At 38.5% G+C, this 21498-nt stretch overlaps 1 protein-coding gene across 7 annotated transcripts in view; it reads right to left on the reverse strand.

Annotated features, from left to right (window-relative positions):
- Positions 1–20433, reverse strand: part of cadm1a (cell adhesion molecule 1a) — a 467380-nt gene extending 446947 nt beyond the window's left edge. For 3 of the 7 annotated variants that reach the window (XM_005916081.3, XM_005916080.3, XM_042218281.1), the window contains exon 1: positions 20192–20430. In XM_005916081.3, coding sequence (XP_005916143.1) covers positions 20192–20264 — 73 coding nt within the window. In that variant the 5' untranslated portion in view covers positions 20265–20430. Of the gene's footprint in view, positions 1–20191 lie in introns of all 7 variants that reach the window. The other 4 variants (XM_042218280.1, XM_042218279.1, XM_042218278.1 and 1 more) reach the window with 3 other exon arrangements.
- Positions 20434–21498: the final 1065 nt, after the last annotated feature.

The raw sequence follows: 21498 nt of genomic DNA on the forward strand, positions 1-21498 counted from the left end.
ATAAAGTGCGTTCGATATCAAATGCATGCCCTCCTGCAGGACTGGTTGAGGGGGCTGGTTAGGGTTCCCATGAAATGGTTTTGTACACAGAGGATGGTTTAAAAATGAACCATGCAAATGTCATTGGAGGGATGTGGTATTTTTTCAATGCTAACTAGGGCCAAAGGGCAAAGAAGTTGGCTTTTCGTAAGTACTTGGGAATAAAGTTGTTCTCTCGCAGGGAATGACTTTCTTTTCCAATACTTTTTATTTTACCAGATATGTGATCTGATAACACAGCTCAAGAGCCCAAATTCAGTGAGCTACCCATGGTGCATTTTACCAAATTAGGATTTCTGTCACCCTTTTACTACCATTTCTACCACATATAGGTTACACATCTTCCCCCATTTTCTAATCTCACAGAGACCTTACTTCCATAAATGACGAGATTGAATTAATGCCTTCTAATAGGCTCATAAGTGGCATTCTGGAAAGCTGACACTAGATGAAAGAGAGCAAGCGGCGTCATGCTAATGAATGTGTACACAGTGCTCCGTTTTGGTGTGGAGGGAGAAAAAAAGCAGGTGTTAAGCATCACGGCACGGGCTGTATTTGTGTCAGCTCACCTCCGACAGGTGAGGTGACACACATACAGTTACAGTTAAATCATTTGCTGTACAGCAGCCGTCCTGAGCTCTATCACGGCTGTCAAAGCATTTTTATTTTAATGTTAGTAAAGGCCTGATCCGTTTACAACAGCCAAAAATATACAAATGTTCATTTTCAACACATTTTCTGATCAAAGTAAATGTTTGTCTCAGAGATTACTGTGTCATTATTGTGTGCACAAGTATTTCTCGTAATGACCTTTCTAATGATTACAGTTGTTTTGTAGCATAAAGGTGCTCCTGTTAAGTAAGTTATCACATGGAATGAATTTTCAGTGTTTCCAGAATCATAAATATTTTAATAAAATTACTTTGTCAACAACACTGGCAGCAAATCTATACGCATAATCATTAATTCATGATTTAGAGTGCTATTGTGCTGTGAAGCTTCAGGTTTCAGAAAAGTTCACTTTTTTTCTTCCCCTCCCTTTCTTGCACCTCTCCGTCTGGACAATTCCAAGAACCAGTTTACCGAAATTACTAAATCTCTCAAAAACCTCTGGCAGCAGGCAACCAAATGGTAATCTCACCCAAGCGTTCAAACAGCCAGAGCGGTCCCTGAGTGCGCGAGAGTGTGAACAAAGCCACAGTGTCTTGGAAATGATTAATATTTGATGAAGGCTAAGTGCAGGGAGGGAACCATAAGGTTTGGTTTGCTGTTTGGGTAAATGTGAGCAATCGTATGTGACTGTGAGAAAAGGTCATCTTTGTTTTTCATCAGTGCAGGTGACCTCAGAGGCTTTCCCCTCTTTTGTTTATGGAGCGTTTGCAGCATCTCTTCCCAATGTTTTATTTAAAACCCACAGGGTGTAAAGTGATTAATTTGTTTCTAGCATGGTACTTCAAGTAGGGCAATAATAATCAATTTTAAGTGCTAAATTATAGCAGTAAAACTGTAACGACAATTAAGTTACCCAAATGCAGGAAGCTAAAGCAAACTCAAGATAAATACATAATGTAAAGCTACACAGGAAGATGAAAATATCTCTCCACGCACAGCAATTAAATCTACTTTGATCTGGGAGTTGTTTGATATAGTAACCTCCTAAACTCCAGTGAAGAAAAATCTCAATGTTAAGAGCCTCATACCACAATAGAAAGTGCTTCAGCCTTGTCCAACACCTTTGGGATGAGCTGGAACATTGACAGCAAACCTGGCCTTATCGTCTTACATCAGTGGCTGACTTCTCTAATGCTTTTGTGGCAGAATGGGAGCAAATCCCTGCAGCCAGGGTCAAAATATTGAAGAAAGCCCTCCCAGAGGAGTGGAGGCTGTTAAAGCAGCACATGAATGCCTGTAGTGCTGAAATGTCATTTTTAACAATCACAAAGAGATGGAATATTTAAGAGGTCTACGTACTATGGCATAGCCTAATATAGTGTAGATGGAATTGGCTACAACAGCTTTGGACTTCATGATCTATTGAAATGATCTAAATCCAAGAACGCGTATTTCTGGAATTTGTTAAATATTAAGATATGAATGTATATTTAATGAACACTTTTGTATTTAACTGCACAATGGACAATCTAACATATCTTAATATAGCATCGGTTGGCAATAGTATTGAGCCGTTTAGTAAAAGACGGATTTTAACCTGGCATGGAGAGAATCAACCTACGTCAAAGTGCAATGTTTGCCTGTGTTTGTGCAGTGAATCTCTGTAGAAAGTCAATGCATGATGCATAAAACCCAAGTCAAATGGGCTAAGGACTTTTTTTGTAGCTATCTCTGGAGATACACGAAGGTCCAATCACACCTAACCTATGTCTGATTTTTTCTTATGTCTAGTGACCTGTAGGGCAGCCCATTCTCTGTATTAAAGGAGAGAAACGGCATCTAAACACAACCGGCAGTTTCTTAATATACTGGCTGATGTAGAGACTTTAGCTTCAAGCATAAATTTTGGAAACGGCATGAGTTTTATTGCTATGAATACTGAAGAGGTTAATACCGCTCTGTAAGCTATCTTACTTGAAATGAATATTGTATGGTATTCTACTTTGAAGTCAGCTACACTGCATTCTTGTACTGAAATTGCTTCCTAATTTTAAATACTAAAACATATAATAATATAATAAACAAGATGCTGAAAGATGCAGAATTTGTTGATTATCAGTGAAATAGGCAGTGTGAATAACTTTCTTCAATCATTGGGTTCAGTCTTATAAAACATACTTGTCTAAAGGCAGGACGTTCATGTGCTTTACAGCAGCGGTCCCCAACCCCTGGGCCACAGACCGGTACCGGTCCGTGAGTCGTTTGATACCGGGCCACGATAGTTGAGGCTCGGGTGTGAAATGTATGATTTTCAGGGGTTTTATCGTTATTTTTTTATCGTTTTTATCATTAACTTGGTTTCCCTGGGTCTTTTCCCGTGTGTTATGAATAAATCTTCTTGTTTTTTGGTACCGGTACTGGTTTTATTTTGTTGTATTTATTTGTTGTATTTATGAAATATTGTCGGACATAAACCGGTCCGTGGCGCAAAAAAAGGTTGGGGACCGCTGCTTTACAGTAAAGGCACCCTACCTGGCGTCACACACAGAACATCTACAGCATCATCTAAAGAAAGCACCCATTTTAATCAGATATAATATTGCGCTACAGAGCTTCAGAAAACTGAGCAGTGTTGTTGCATGCCACACTAAAATCAAGTATTTAATGACTAAGGTGAGTTAAACAGTCATTAAGAAACTGCGGGAAGTGCTAAAGTATTATGGATTTCAAGCAGAAAATGTCACTTCTCTAAAGGTTATTAAAATTTCTAAAACAAATAAAACGTTACAAAAATGTACTGTAATCACAGTCACTCGCAGGCAGGTAGTGAAAATGCCGTGACAAAGTGCACTATTTACTTCATACGAGAACATTATGATGCTACACTGATGGGAGTGCAAGAAAGGAAAATTACCAGGCTGCCTCTCCACAGGCCTGAGTGATTATTCCCAAACACTAGTCTGGGTGCACCATAATCCCCCTTGTTTCTCAGGGGGTTCTGATTGTACTGCCATACATGCAGGAAATTTAATAAAACAAAATGTCCAAGGAAGCAATGTGGGGCCGTCTGTGTCAGAGGGGAACCGGGCTTAAATTATCAGCGGTTCGTCGTCTTTTGAAGCGAGAACACAGATGGACTTTATAAAACTATAATGTATGAATGGAGAATGTAAACATTTCAAGTTAGGGAATCCACTAGCTGCCAGGATTTTAGAAATACTTGGAAAGTCGTTCAGCTGATACCAGCTTGACTAAGAATCCCAAATTCACAGAAAATAAATAAGTGAAGTAAACTTATATGAAATAAAACAATCAATCAGAAGACGGACTTGGTGTCCTTGATGGCAGCTACAGCACTGCTGGTTACTCATGACTCAAAGGAGTTTGGAAGTAGGTTTGCTCAATAAAATGTATTTTTATTGACAACATACAGCAGGGTAAAAGAAAAAAAATAGATAAACAAACCTTAGCCTTTTAAAAGCTAATGCTCTAAATCTACCATCGCAAAACCGAAAAAAAAAACAGCGAGGTCAAGCAGCACCCACACATACTCCAGCGCTAACATGGCGCATGATACAGCAAACGTTAAGTACTTTCGAGTGGACTTCAAAACATTTCTGCAAAGGTTCAATCACAAACCTTAAGATCAACATTTGCTCAATAAATAAAAAGCCATAAAAAAAACAACAACTTTGAAATAGCCCTATTTTCCAGCTTCCATTGAACAAAGTCCAATTGTTCCAACTGCTCATTAATTTCAGCTGGAAACGTATTGTCAGTCTCTAAGCTATGGTAAATTACTGTCTGGAACGAACCCAAAATCATATAGGAAGTGGCTGTGTCAGCAAAACACTCGTTCTTACCCAGCAGCTACAATCTGTGCGGGATAGCATCCATTTGACTAATGTGATCAGTGAGGGATATTCAAAAAGTATATATAGAGAGCAATTTTTTAAAATTCTATAGTTGTGCAACAATCTGTTTCTAGATTTAGAAAGTCTTGTCAGGATAACAGGCCTTAATTAAAAGACAGAAGTGCCAGGGGCACACTGAATTGTTCTGCATTTTAAATGAACACCACCATGTGTCTGAAACGCCCACTCTATGGGAGTAGACGAAATAAATTAATCAGCATTCATCTATGTGTGATGCAGCGCACGCTCTATATATTTGCCAGAAATGCGGGCCAACAATACGACGTTGGGGACGACCTGTAAACTCTTCTTTTACACTGTATGTACAATATCATTTTATTAAATGCCTTCCTTTCATTTTAAACCTTTATTAAATACACATTATTTTACTTCAGCAAAAAGAGCAGATGCTTTTAGATATTGAAATGGGAAGACGTCTCAAATGCAAGGAATGAAAAGAAAGATAAAAACAAAACCTGGCTTTTCAGAAGTAGCCTTTGGAACTCCGATGCTTGCAATACCACATGGTATATACAAATCTATCAATACGAAAAATAAATGAATAGCCGGGGATGCGCAAACGTACACAAAAACAAATTCATGCAACGGACACATTAAGCCCACCACAGCTTTGTGGGTGCCTGTCCTCTGCTGATTAACTGGTCATTTTGATATTTAATTAAAGTAGCGAATGTCAAAAAATCTGCCGTGTCCGTTACTGCTTACTGATGAGTCACCGTCCCTTAAAATCATAGCCATTAAAAAGAAATCTTTGAGATATTGTTTTAAAAAAAGCAAAAAAAAGAAGAGAACTGTGAAGGACATTACAACATCTGCAAAGAGCACTCCCATATGGAAAAGAAATAGTAAAAACTTATAAAAGACTTGCATAAGATGTGGCCTACTTCATATAGTAAATCATAAAAGGCTTATATGATTTACTCATGAAAGTGGCCACTTTCTCATTACTTTCATTTATTGTTTTAGGAAGTATCCAAAACATACAAGTTTCATTTATATAATTTTCAAGGGATCTTATATCTGTTTTCATAAAAGTTTCACACAAGACAGATACAAACTTTACAAGATTTATATATATCTTTTCCATATGGGCTCCTACCAAACCCTGTATTTACATCTGACAGTTTTACAAACTCTTCTCTATAGTACGAATGCCCAAATGATATGTGGCATATTAAGAGAATGCTCAGGGCCTGAAATTAAGATTATTTCCACTTTATATGAATCAACAAAATGTGTCTTCCACAATATTTTTAGGATGTTGTTTTACAGAGGAGAGTAGGAGATCAAATCTCAAAAAATTTGCATTGTTGGGCCTGCTGTCACAGTCGGCTACCTTTGCCACTTTTCCACTGAAATGTCCCACAGTTGTCATTTATCCAAACATTAATATGACAAAATAGAAGGCTGACTGACACGGCCGTTACGCTCAGCCTTTGCTATTTTTGCTCTGAAATGACCCTCCCTTGTCATCTTTCAGCACATTAGCCTGACAAAATAGAAAGGAGATTGAAGTGGCACCATCTGTGGATGACAGAGGACGCAATGAATTGATTTTTACTGTCTGATGTGCCTTCTTTTTCTTTTTTTTCCTTTATCTTCTTTTGAATATTACTAACCAATGACAGCACAGCTTAACAAAAACAAGCTGCAGCCTTTGTATCACATTTCATTTTTAATTATAATCAGTCGCAAACTGAAAAACTAGTCACCAGCTGACAACAAATTGTTTCCGTCATGACAAACAAATGCATTTGGGGACAGCAACTGAATTAATCCTGACTGGATTGTAGTTATCGTATAAAGATGTTCATATCAATCACGTAATATTCTGATTTGAACACACTGGGCAGATTTCAAAATTGAATTTCGGTGACCCGGGACTGCTCTGATTATTTGTGGTGACTATCACAGCCAGCGGCCACGTCGCCAAGGCTGCATCGATGCTAAAGTGCGAGAAAGTAGAGATGTGGTTTTTTTTAAGCAGGGCGTGGACGACAGCAATAGACTTGATAAGTGCAATGTCGAAATAACTAAAGGGAAAAAGGAAAGAAGACAGAGATTTAAGGCATATTCTTCAAAGAAAGAAATGGCTAATCTGTGAGGTTTTGTGATTTCCTGTGCGTTGGCTGTATTAACCGTATTATTTAATAATCAACAAACACGGTTATGTTCTTAGCTGAAAACGGATGTCTGATTTTTTGGAGTAAAATGACTTCATCTATGAGGTTTAATGCTGTTCTTTGGCTTTCAGAAAGCATTTGGCTGAACCTTTAACAGTACAATTACAAGCCAATCTTTCTGGTGTGGGAGGTAAAATAATGTATGCAGAACAAAGTACCGTCCTCCGCTAGTCGTGTACAACAGGTCAGAGATTATATGAAGAATGTATAGTGACAGGGATTCTCAAAGCAGCTATATAGGAGGTGGTAAGCAAGCACATTGTCTCAGATTTCAAATTGACAGTCTACAGGCCTGGAGCATGAACTATCAAAGTCACTTTATGTAAAGTGACACGATTCACTTACATGTGGTCAATCATGTTTACAGAATTAAACACACAGAGGCAAACTGTCCATTATGGGATTCTACAATGCACTCTGACCGTTATGTATTTATAGCAGGTGTTTTATATTACATTCAATTTATTTCTACAGTTCCTCTTGATGATTCGCAAAGGCTACAAATGTGATTGAGGCATGTTTATATGGTTTTATAATTGCACGGGTAAAAATAAAAATGAATTGACTTACATTGATTGAAATGGCCCATTCAGACAGGATTAAGATTATGAGGCAAAGTAAGGAATAAAATATATGAACTGTCGGTCATTTGGGTCATAAAAACTAAAAGTAAGCAAAAAAAAGGCAAATGAATATCAATTAATTTACTTCCCAGTCAAAAATATTTTTATGGTATGTTACTATTATGATATGTCTGTATGTTGCATTTGTTTCATGTGTCACACTCCGACATTTGTTAATTTTCAAATCAAATCACTTTTATTGTCACATCACATGTGCAGATACACTGGTACAGTACATGTGAGTGAAATTCTTGTGTGCGAGCTTCACAAGCAACAGAGTTGTGCAAAAATACAATAACGTAAAACAAGCAAAATATAAGAATGGCTAAATCTGAGACTAATAAATATATGTACAATATATAATAGTATATGCATTACTGGATGTGTATACTAAATATGTTTTGGTGAGCCATGACGAATTTGAAAACACACCCCAAGCCTGGCGATTAGCCTCCTAATTAAAATAATGCAGTTTAATGTCCAAACATGAATTTGTAATAGTTTTGCACAATGGCACCAATTTGACAAAAACGGAAACAAATAGAATCACAAAAGAAAGAATGGCCACGAGGTGTAGTTGCTTGCAATAAACCCATAAAGAGATCAAATTAAGATTCCAGATTTTTTTCTAAGGGCACTAAGGGAGGTATTCATTTTTCACTGTGCAATTACAACGGTAAACTTTTTGCGAGTCAACACTGAAGAATTGCTCTCTAGTAAATAACAAATACTACACCCAATTAAGACGTTCAAAATGACGGTGGCCTCTGAAATTCCTGATGCAACGCAACTTTTCACTTTCCAGGTGTTGCACGTGTTGCATCATCATTGTTGGTAACTCAAAGAAGGAGCGCTAAGATAAGACAGGATTGTGTTCAGCAATCAGCGATGTAGAGGGAATTAAATTATCCTGGCATGTCAGGTTAACTCTGCAGAGCCAGACAACCAATCAATACGCAGACAGATTGCTAGACCCACAGCTTCTCATCCTCAAAAAAAATATTCTTATGCGGATTAACTGCTCCTTCACCCATTTTCATTTTCAGTTGAGAAGGTACTAATCTGACAGCCAAGTGAAGCCCAACAAATACTACACACTTCAAAGCAGCAAGAAACCGCTCTGGAAAAGGCCGGGTTCAAACATTTCCTTTCATTTCTATTTTCAGTCGGAGACACTGTCCATGGTATTTTTAACAACTTTTAGTAAACCCTCACATATATCTAGTTTTTTATTGATGTACGAACTGAACATTTCAGCTCAAAATTGTTTTACGAGTTGATATCATCAGTCTGACATTTTTTGACTTCATCATTATTTAGCTGTAAACATTTTTACATTTTAAAGCCAAAACAAAGTCTATTGGTGTTGTGCTGAAAGTTAATAAATATTTAGAGAAAAATATTATGTCACTTATTAAATTCTGGGCTGAAAAAACCCCCACCAGGCATCACCACAACATAGCCACAGCCTGAAAGACCTTTGAACGGATGGATGGAGGACAACAATTTCAGCACTACCATGTGTTTGTCCCGAGGCCAAACCTCAAAGAGCCATGACCTAACAACAGGTCTAGGTTCCAGGTACTGACGTCCATTAAAGCTGTTTGGGTGCATGGTGTGAAAGCACTTTGGACAAATTGGTATCTGTACACCACAGCAGGACGCGATGTCTCTCTGAGTGCTTGCTGGATGTATGTCTACAGGAGAAGTTGCTTTTTGATCGTTACACAATAAAATGAAAGCCACAAATATGAAATATGCTCATCTATTAAACAACATAGTAACTATATTAAACTATTAAATCTGCCAAATGTTTTTTTTATGGATATTTAGCTTCAAAAAAAAAAGAAAAGAAAGAAAAGTACACCACCGCAAATGTACCATCCAGCTGTAAGGCTCGGTAAGAGTTTTGTTGCCTATTGTTTATAAAAAGATTCTTTTAAAATATTCATACTCTTTGAATCCTGCTGTGTGTCTTCTTCAAGCAACAGCACAAGAAGTTATACACAGGGAACTGAATTGTAAGTCTTTCAGATCAGAGCCTGTAACAGAGCAGGGGATTGTTTGTCCTACTTGCTGCGATAGTGCAGGCCTGACTAATTGTGTTCCAGGAAATCAAATCAACCGGTCTCCTATTTCCATTTTATTATTTAGCCTAAAACACAAACATCCCTTGCATTTTAGCAAGTGATTATATATGGGTCTCATCTATTTGATGTACAGAAAAATATATATATTTTTGCATCTTGGTTTTCGTATCTTAGTTATAAAGCAGTCTTACTCAAGCCTTACAACTAAGAGTGATTAGATCAGCGCTTGCTTTCAGGATATACTAAAACCTAAGTCTTAGTATATTTAGTGTAAATTAAGATGTAAAAAAAAAGGATACATGCCGGGTTTGTTTCGTGTGTTTTTAAGTCACAGCAAACCTAATGATATCATACATAAACAAGTAGAATCACGTTCTACTAAACGTCAGCTAGCAGGGGTGTTAGGGTCTCAGTCATCTAGTTCATGGTAGTTTTAAGAGCTAGGATCCTTTCACATTGTTATTGACTTTGGAAACTAGAAAAGTGGAAGCTCCCCTTGAGGTAATCGTGCCAAAGTTAATGTTATCTGTCGCCCCTATTTTTTGATCTTTGTTCATTAACTGGTTCTTTTGGAAAATATGTTTTCCGGACATGATCAGTTGTAGACGACATGGTAAAGGTAAATCTAAATCCTAATATTTATAAGGGTACTTATTTTCAACCAATTGTTCCCGAAAAGTACCAGCTTTTACGCAAAACTGCAGAAAGCCTTTGCTTGCAGTGGGAATGAACACAAGCATCCATAGAATTCCACCAAAGGTGCTTTGTGAGTCAGGAAACCCCCGAGTTCACATTGAAAATCCTCTTTATAGTCTTCATCAAAGAGGTGTTTGCTGCCAATTCTCGTGGTTCTAAATAATGACAGATTCACTGGGCGAAAGAACTTATTTCCCATGCCAACTTTCCATTTTTTCTCAATGAAAAAGGATACTGTTCTTCTCTCTAAATAATGACTAGTGGAAAACAAAGTAATGGAAGGAGGTGCTATTCTTTTTCATACCAAAGAGAATTGGACTGTGACACTAAGTGGAATTAAGTGGTGCTTTGCAGTGTTACAATCCATGATTTAGGCTCAAAGAAGTGCCCTCTTGTCTTGTAGCAGGTATGAATTTCCTCTGCATCATCCAACTAGGACACCGGGAAAATGAGATTGTGCTACTGTACAATAGTTGTCTGGCAATAGTGCAGAAAATATCAGTCAAGACAGAGTGACAATAGATGAGACAAAGGACGGGAACCAAGCACAGTGGGGAGACACGATCCAGTTCCACTGGAAACGGTGTAACAGCCTGAAGGGTCTCATCAGGAGCAAATTCACTGAAATGTAATACAAGCTGGAGTGTTATGTAAAATGAAAGATGGAAGAACCCAGATCACTCAAGCCTTGTGTGCTCTTGCAGCTGATACATACCTGTATTGTATTCAGAAGGGCATTCATTTCCCCTCCGACGATTACAACCGAACACCAGCTGTATTGTTTACTTGGCTGAAAGCACAAATGATCTGCATTGATTCCTTTTTCATTCATTGCTGAACTCGGCTATTGTAAGTATGATTGCAGGAAAAATGGGTCCAATTACAGCAAAGCAATGCCTCCCTGCGACTCCACAGCACAGCAAGATGATGAAGTCCTCAAAGTCAGAGGAAGGGGGCAATCAAAGACCCCTTATTGTCTCTTGTTAATTCAAAAACTGGAATGGAAAACATTTCTTGCTGTGATTGACAATGGTTCACTTGGGATTTCAAATTAGATTAGTCAGCCATACAGCTTTACTATTAGGGCTGTTACACTGTCCTTGATACGACCCTCCACATTACACTGAAATGACTCATCAGTTTATTAATGAGTCGACTCCCACAAAAACCTTCATTTACATACTTGCCAATTGTTTTTATTCATTTCTCCATGAAATTGTTCAAGTACTTAATGATTCGACTTTACCACGTTTGGCTGTTGCTTTTATTTGTTTCATATAATTGCAAAGTTAAAGTCAATTTTAGACAGTACAGACTACAGCCAATTTATACTACAAAAATACAAATATACTGGTGTTAAAGGTATAATAAAAATAAGAAATGCTATATTTATCCCACATTTATGAAAATCTTAATATATATTACTATGTACTATTGTAAATATCCATCTATGCAACAGCGATATATCAATCATACTAATTTTTTTTCATTAGAACTCTATTCATTTCATTTATGATTTCAAATATTAATGTTTTCAATGTATCATATTTACGTGATTTTGTAGATAGATTTTTAAGCCAATTTTCCATTATGTTAAAAAGGTTTTGTGATGTTGCATAAACAAAAGAGTCTGAAATTCAGAATTTTGTCCTCCTTATATTTTGCAATCGATCAAGACTGCTTGAGATTGTTATCTGACTTTGCAAAGACTCCTCTCTGGTTCTCTTGAAGGAGATTTTTTTTTTAAATTAAAGACTAATGAGTTTATTAGAGTAAATTTTATTAGGACTGAAAATATATACTTCCAACATGTTTTTTGTGGTGCCAATTTTTAAGCAAAACAAAAATCACGAATTTTGATTGAAACTGAAATTGAAGAAAAAAAAAGATTTTTCATACTTTTAGTACTACTGTACTGACACCATATACTGATACTGGTATTGATCGACACCAGCACTCCTTTGACTCAAATGCAATTTCATGCATCTATTCCAGTGGTTCCCCTAAAATATAACCTATTTTAGATAATTAATGCTCATTTGATCTTTTTTAATTGATTTTTTTTTACAAATGAAGTAAGAATACTGTTGTCTGTATAAACAAAGTACATTAGTAGCTATTAGAGATGGCACGATACCACTTTTTTATGTCCGATACCGATATCATAAATTTGGATATCTGCCGATACCGATATGAATCCGATATAGTGTGTTTTTTATTCAATAAAATGTTTTTTTTAATATCTTGCTGCATTTTGTATAAGTTTATTCTCAAGTTTAAATAAATAACAACACTAAAGCTATTCTGTTATACCTGTATGTAAAAAATACACTGTGCCTAAAATATTTCACAGTTCAGCAACAGTGATCAATCTAATAAACTTAAACCTGCTCCATCCTCCCTATTCTGGTATTTTAAAGAGTACTTAGCAGAAATATTAAGCAACCTAACTAATAGGGTTGCAAACTCCCAGCAAAAAAATAGGGAGCCACCCTCCACCTCATGATGCTTAATTGATATAATCAAATTTAATTTGATGCAGGGGGGAAAATGCACAGAAATAAATTATTTTTCAAGAATAATAAAATAGATTCAACATCTTTCTTCAACAGAATTGGAGACTGCACAGATGGTACCTTCCCAAAGGAAAAAGTACTAGCTTACTAGGGTATATTAGACTTAACAGTTACTATATACAGTAATGGACTTCTATATATTTTACATCAGATTAAAACTTTAGGTGTAAGATTCAGATAATTATTTATTAAGCTCGACATTTTGAATGAGAATAAGAAAGACAAGTATGTCTTTGTGCCCCCTTTTCCCTGTTAATGCCCTATCGGCCCCCCTGGCTAAACTTGGCTAGATCCGCCCCTGCACAGTTACCAGTCGTCAGCTACTTAGAAAAAGATCCTGGTGTAGAAAGTAATAATAAATAAATTCTAACAACAGCTTATCAAGCTTAATAGTGCTGCTGTTGTTCAGCCACTGGTTTCCTCTTTCTGGTGCAAAGTGGGCCAAAAACAAAGAAGAGAGACGGACTCGCAACAGAAAAGCCGATCAGCTGATCATTAAGCAGTTTCACGATTGAAGTAGCAGCAGGAGAGAGAGAGAGAGAGAGAGGCATTCCCATATATCAGTTGTTAAGCTCAACGTGGGAATGCTTTACAGACATTCAGAGACGAACTTACACACTTGCTTTACTTCTCTCTGGGATCACTTCCTCGGAGATGAAATGCTGGTTTGGTAGCGAGGCAACAAATACACACAGCCGCTCTATCACGTGATGCATACTGCAGCGACGTGCTACGGTTATGAGCCGAGTTACGCCGTGTAGCAAGTTTTGTGAGGTGCTTTTTTGATATTTAATGGATCGGATTACATTTTTTATTTCTCGCCGATATCCGATCCAGTAATTTAGGTCAGTATCAGACCGATACCGATATGTAATATCGGATCGGTCCATCTCTAGTAGCTATATAAACATTAAATAAAATACCATGCTCAATTTCTAATAATCTTTGCTTGAAAGGATTAAACAATTATATCCTCATTAGTTTCATTCATGTTTGTTGGCACATGGCTGTTTTTGATATTCATTCCAAAAATACATATCAGATACTAGTGTCCGTGTTATCAGTTATATTATCTCAATATATTATCTCAATCCTACCACTAATGGCCTCCAATATGTGGCTCCTCACTACTCAGGTCTAATTAGCTGACTGGGCCATTTTCCAGTCAACACAATGCTTCAGATCTAGAGTGAAAAAGATCAGACGTGAAAAAGAAGAAGTGGAACTTGAGCATTGCCTGGACAGCTCCACAAGGAAGCCACAAATGTAGTTCAATTTCATACACACAGGATGGATTTAGCCTGCATTTCCTGCAGTGCTGTCAAATTCCCTGGGGAGACTTCCAAAGATCATGGTATTCACAAATCCTTTAGTGCCTGTTGGTGCAACACAAGAATCCAGCTCAAGCCATTCAAAGACCCACTTCCTAAACTAAGGTCTCTTTTTAACAGGAGCTCCACAATCCAGGCAGTTCTTGGAGAGCACAATGGACTGCTGTCTACGCTTCCGAAAATGTTTCTGGCAAGACAGTGGAATCCAAGGGACATGGACCAACGCCCTTCGGGAGGTGAATCCAAATAATGATGTCTGTGTAGAAGATATATATTTGTATGATTACTGCACTATAATGAAAGCGATATGTGAGTATGTGTGTGCTTGTGGGGATTTCTTCCCAAATTCATGATTAACATGTTGCTTGGATATCTACCGATATCACTGCCTCTGTCGTCAGCAACAGACGTAGACAAAGCTGCAGTTCAGATGTTTCATCTTTGCCACACAGTATGTATCAAGGTGAGTGGATAGTCATATATTAAGCAAGTTATGCTATAAGGCCCAACAACTAAAGACTTTTCAGCAATGCAAATATGTGGACATATATATTTTTTTCCCTCTTTTTAATTACAAAAAGGCGTGCACTTCCACAGCTGGTCAACAGGATACCTAGCACCTTTACACAGTAGTCCTGCAAATGGTTTAATAGAACAAAATTGCTGAAAATACAGCAGCCAAGTTGTGTGTGTGTGCTTTTCACTGCTTTTTTACCAGAGTTTGAGAATCACTAGTTTTACACAACTGCTTGAACAACTCCATAAGAATTTGCTGTCTTGCCCATTCACATTTGTTATTCATACGTGTGACTAAGCCCACGTACCGTAACACAGACAAGAGACAGAAGCAGCAGCACGTGATGACTGCACCCCCCCCCCCAACCCCTTCAAAAAAAGACCATGCTGTCACTGATGATAGCTGACTAAATTTAGTCAATGGGAGGAGTGACGAGAGGAAGAGGAAATTGTCAGAAAGAGGAAGTGCTCATCCTATATGCATTTGGCAGGGATGACATTAAAACTGAAAATCATCCCCACTTGTATGTAATTATCTGGGATTTTATCAGAACACAATCACAGAAGTGGTCTTCTGTTGAGTGGATCTCGGTCATCAACATACATCGGTTTCTGTAGCTGCAGAGTCTAATAATAAAACACAGGCCAGCCTGTAAAGATTTCAGAGGTAAATGCTCATCTAGCGTGCCACTCTACCCAGCATTGTGCAGTGCATATTTATTATGCAATTACTCTAAAAAGCACAATCTAGATAAACCTTAATTAGGGGAACAATGCTAGGAAAAATGGTACCTATCAGACTGCCTCAGATTTGAGCTTCCACAAAGTTAAGAGACTAAAAAAAGACATTACATAATAAATTATTAGAAGCTGAGTTTTTTTTCTCGTCTCTACTGTGGGTCAACCTTATGTCTTTCACGTTCCAAATCCACCGCTTGCAACACTGCTTGTCAGCTCCAAGACCACACTGTGAGAAGACAGCATACAACAATCTTAACAGCCAAAGTAACACATCAAGGTTTATTTATGTGTGCAAAGTTAAGCTGGTCAGGACACAAAGTGGAAAAAGTACTACATACGCGACATTTTTTCCCTTTTAAACCTTACATAATGGAACCACAGTCTTGCAGTTTTCCTCTTTGAGCTCCGCACAGAGGAACTACTTAAATTAGTCTGCGTTTGTTTTTAGCACACACTTGCTAGAGGCCTGTGCCAGACGAGAATCCTGCAAGTGAAAAATAGCAGCATTCATCACTGAGGCCTGTTGTGCATTAACAGCAATTAATATGAGCACATAAATATTCAAAGATCACTTTCATTTTACTCATTTCACTTGTTTCACACCCAGGTTGTCAAAATGTGTACGGAATAGTCTAATTTGATGCATAGGCCGGTAGGCTGCTTTCTGAATAGCATATTGCAGCATACGCCCACCCCCACCAATCCCCTCAAGAGATTTGAAATCGCAGGGTGCTTACTTGACATCCCATCATTTGGCGGATCACTAACAAGTAGGCCATAAACCTTTTTTCTCCCTTTGATTACACTAAGTGCGCAGAGGCCAGATGCGACCCAGCCCAGTCATCTGTTGGCTTGCCAGCAGAGTCACTGTAGACTGGCAGAGGCAGGAGGAGGAGGGGGGGTCACTTGGGGTCCCCTCCCTTCAGGAATAAAGCCATTGTTCTTCATTAGAGCTGGAGAGGCTGCTGGAGGGTACAGACGGTGAACAAGTCCATTTACACACCTGTTTTCCAGCAGTATGGCTTCTACCAGCTTGACTCTGAGCCAAACCACACTGTATGATTCATTTGTGCGTGATGCAGCTTTTCTTTGTAACTGAAACAGACCGTAGCCAGTTGGAGGTAATAACACACATGACAAATTTTGTACAAAAAGTTTGGGGTTTTTTAAAGAAATAATTAAATTGTTCGGTGAAGTAATTCTGTCTAGGCTGTAAAAGCAGGTAGGGCTTGGGCTAAGTGCATCACGTTGAGCATCTATAATGAAACTCTGCAGTCATCCCAGCACCAGTACAGCTCCTCGTTTTGTTTTTAAACGGTGAAGGTGATCATGAGTTTTTTTGTTTGTAGAGCTAATGCTAGTCATCGATTCAACATATCCACCAATAAAATACGATTTTATTCTTTTGCACGTCTTAACTTTTGGACCAAAATACCCAAAACACTTATTAGTGCATCGAGCCTACTCAAGGTTAACAGAGACACGCTTGACTGCTAATCACAACGCTTAGGTTAGCGCAGCAACTGCTAGAAAGATGTAAACTTCAGTGTTAATCATGCAACAGCTTCTCACTTTGTGCCTTCAGGTCAATCTAAAGTGGAGACAACAATGCAAATGCTTTTCTAACGCGACCAATAAATCTTTTGTAAGGAGCACAACAGGTTCAGTGGCAGGGTGCACGGAGATAACATCTTAAATGAGCTGTCAAATGAAAGACATCCCAGGTTTAGGTTGTATTCAAATCCACACTACAGCCTAAAACTACTGAAATGAGATTCTTTTTCAGCTACACTATTGAGTATTAGAGAATCCCACTAAACTACACCCTTGCTATTTCATTTATTATCCCTGATATTCGTTTACAGTTTGGAATAACCTGTCAAGTATCACATTAGGGCAGTAAATCATTTGGATTTTTGATACAGTATGCTAAAAAAGACCTTTTAAGTTAAGCATAAAATATTTATTCTACCTTGTGTTTCGCTATGACAAAGCAGCAAGCCACAACCTAATCTCCTCCTGTCAGTTTTCCATCAGCAGTTAGTGAGACTGAACCTTTAAAAACAGACACGACTAATGCTCTTATCCTAACATAATCATTACCCAAGCCTGAACATGTGGTGACATTCAAGAGAAGTCATGTTAACAAGCATTTTTCCTGCATTCAAACACATACCAGTCCCCGCTCTCACCTGCGCTACGACACAGTTGCATAACTTTGCAAATATGAAAACAGTGACACGTCTCACTATAAGTGAAGGATTGCCTAACCACGTTTTCAAGTCTCAGCAGGCTTACGGTCAGGGTGTGCTGCGTCTGCGCTCTTTAATAAACACCTGTAAAGCACCGTTCCCGGGTGTTCTAAACCTGTAATCTGCACTACAACTGGCCTTACTAAACACTTCTGTGCAGAATCACAAAGGAACTGTATAAATGCAGAGAAATGGAAAAATGCATAAATTACAGCAGGATACAACATGTGCATCTGCTTGGAACTGTTAATTACTACAGGACTGCATGATTATCGCTGATGTTTCACTCAGTATACGCATTATAGTAAAATAACACCTTTCTCACTTTCCTGAAAGCAGTGGAAAGCGATAAAATACTCAGCGCCTATTATCTTCTAAAAAAGTACCATTAAATTAAAAAAGAAAATCCACTTATATGAACAGCAAAGAATTTGGATAAATACTATGAGCACAACTTAAAAATGATGCCTACTAAATATCTGTTTACTGTTTGATTCCCCTGAAATAACTTATTCCGACTAAAGTTATAACTTTTATTTATTTCACAGGACGAAAAGCTATCTCTGGAAGTACATTGGTTTGCCAAGAAAACAAGAAATGATGTGAGAGTGGAGCACAGAGATTGGTACCATCTTCTAAATCTTTTCTTATAGAACAAGAGGTGATTTCCCAGCAGTCTGAGTCCAACCTGTGTAACACCATAAAACTTGAAATGAATTGATGCAGCCTTCTATTAGCCTTTTATTAGACTGTCTACATTGTAGAAATCACCACTCTTTAATGCTTAACCACAATGAGAGCTTACAGTATTCTGCTCGGGGTAAATAATTGATATGCTTTGTGCAAGTGCGCCCTGAGCTTTGTTTGAAATCACTGGAGCCATTTTCATGAAGGTAACAGCACTGCCCACTGTCCAGCAAAGGACAGCAACAGCCTTGTTTGCTTTGTTGTTTGCTTTTTACTGACTTGAGAAAGCAAAAAAACATTGATTCATTTAAAAAATGGGTTAAAAAAACAAAGAGTAGATTAAGCCTTGCGGATAATCCACAATGTGACAAACGAGGACATCTGCACTCCCGTCATTTTCACCCCCACCCCGAGGCTCGGCACTCAGCATAAAAAGGGGTTATGATCTGCAGACGAACAGCTTCGCACTAACTTTAAGTTAGTAATGATTCATTACATAATTGGCTTGATGTAAATACATTACTACCGCCGGTGGTGGAAGCGGCAAAGCAAGTGCTTTCACCACAGCTTCAGCGTATCACTGTCCAAGGATAAATAACCCCCGAAACGGAGCGCGTATTTCCCAGTAGCTCACGACAACCCCCCCCCCTCCAGTTTTCAACGCGGACTTCGTGCTGGCAACAAACAGCCCCAGCACTTTATCTCTTCTTACTAAATAAACGTCCGTGCTTTCCTTTACGCGCTCAACATCACCAAGCGTTCAAGAAAGAAAGAAGGAAAGAAATCGTGTCGCAGTTTTCGCCCGGCTTTATCTGTATCCTATCCGCTTCTTTAAAGCTTCTGACTCAGATTACTACACCCGGACGAAAAGCTTTGATGTTTTCATGCATGGCTCCACAGCAAATCCAGTCCCGGTGTTATGAAAACACAGCCCAGAGCGCGACTGCGAACTCGGTGAAATTAATCTTTCCTTGTTTGCCATTAACAGTTTACGCGCATTAGGCGGTGATTTGAGATATCGCCTGGACTCCTCCGACACCGCTTTTCAGTTCGGCGTTCAGCTAAAATACACGAGCGGCACTTGTTTCTTTGAAAAGACAACTTTTATAACGGGTTAGGCGCTCTCCACACCACATCCAGCGGGATGGCCGAGAGTGAACAGATTCGGAAAAATAGAGATTAAACGCGGGTGGAGAGAGGAAAAAACTGCTGATTCGTGTGAGGCCGTTGTGCTGAATTTTCCATAAAGTCCCGCTGTTATTAATATGCGGAGAGTCACGTTTTAATACATGATAATTCTTGTTTCTTCCCATTAAATGAACAGTTTTGAGCAGTTTGCGCTTTCTTTTCCTCCGATTGCACGTTGTCGGGGCTGCAGCTATTCCACTTGAACGCACCGCTGTTTTCTGTGGTTTACAGCGTTCCGAACACGCTACACAAGTAAACCAAAGCTAGCGCACTGCATAAGCAACCCTCAGTTTAAGCATGCCACATATACATCCTTATATCCCTCAAGCGACCAAAACACCACGCCATTTGTTTTCTCACATCAGCATTTATTTTATTTTTTTTTAAACCCAAGAGTTGCCAGCTGTGTAGCCATTCAGCCTATACCCTAATGGTGAGCTGACCAAAGTGATGCATTCCAGGGGCAACGCATCTGTAACGCCGGTTCCGATGTATCCACGCGCGCATCGGCTTCTTTCCTCACAGTAATTCAACTTTACGGGGAGGTTTTGTTACTTCTTGCTCAACAGCATCACAGTACAACTGCACAGTAACGTCCGAATGCTCTCAAAAGCACAAATTGCCCAGAACGCTGTTCAAATTGCACTCGTTCACATCTACATCCACGGAAATCTAAGAACAAAGTGCCACTTCCATTTAGACACCCGCGGGAAAAGTCCTACCTTTGTGAAGAGCCGCCGAAGACATGAATAAAAAGAGAATAGTCGCGAGAGAGCCGCTGCGAGCGTTCGCCATGTTGGACACCTGCTTCAGTATGGCAGAGATAGAGGCAGCTTCACCTATAGCTGCTACAACGGGACTCACTTAATGAGATGCGAGAAAGGGAGGGTACTATTTACCATATTCATTTATTACCAGTGTTGATAAATACTGTTATTTGTAATGGACGCGCCTCACAGCCTATTGAATAGCTCTCAGAATATGCTATTGGAGGGCGGGAAAGTGTTTTTAACGCTGTGTTCTGCTGCAGGGTTGGTTAGGAGGTGTCTGTGTGTGGTGTTAGTAGCTTGGCGTTAGTCTCTTTTGTAGAGTTTTTCTTTTGTATTTTGAACATTTGAAAACTATACTAATCATTTCACCCACTTGTATGTAATGCTTCAAAAGAGCAGGGATGGTCATACTATTTTTGAGGTCCTAAGGCCCCCAGCCCCCCTCCCTGTATATAAAATTAAAATGTATTAATTTCTGGAACACTGTCTTGAAGGCTCAAGTTTGGCATTTTGGCTGGCACAAGCTTAGTTAGTGCTGCAGTTAGAAGTTACAATTTTGCACTCCCAGATCACTTTAATTACTTTTTTGATAAATGAGGTTTGTAGATAACTAAGTTAATATATGAAAGGAAATACTAAACAAGCTTACCACAAGTGATTTCCTTTTGGCAGCTGCACTTCTACGTCAGTAAGTTGTGTTAATTTCTGAAAATAATCAGTCTACACAAAACTGAGATCATTAAAAATAAATTAAACAAATAATTAAAAGTTGAGCAAAAGCATATGGGACTATCATAAACAATATAATAGATGTATCTCCCAGATTAGAAAAGTGAGGCTAATGTGCCCTCGTTTTAAAAGCCACCAGGGGGCAGTACGCGTTGTTGCAAAAAGACCCTTGAAAATAACTTTTTGAGTTGAACTGTATAAGTGCTCTGCCAGTCATTTTGGGTTGAATTGAATAAATATTTAAGTACATTTTGTAAATGTTGGTCATATTTTGTTTCTTAAAGAAGGATTATTTAAGGTATATTTACTGGTTAACATTTTGGGATTGAAAAGTCATTAGCCAATGAGCCTGTGGTTTGACATTATACTAAATTAATGATAAAATACTGAGCTACAGCTTGCAAGCATGCCAGATGAAATCAAAAACTGAAGTCCAGGAGATTCTTCTTTGCACCAGAGTGCAAACATGTTTGTTTATGTCTGTTTTGAAGTATGTGGTGTTTTAACACTTGTGTATAGTACAGTATCTT

The sequence above is a fragment of the Haplochromis burtoni genome, unplaced genomic scaffold, assembly GCF_018398535.1.
Source record: "Haplochromis burtoni strain Fernald_Lab_line unplaced genomic scaffold, NCSU_Asbu1 Contig_17, whole genome shotgun sequence".
In the NCBI taxonomy this organism is placed as follows: Eukaryota; Metazoa; Chordata; class Actinopteri; order Cichliformes; family Cichlidae; genus Haplochromis; species Haplochromis burtoni.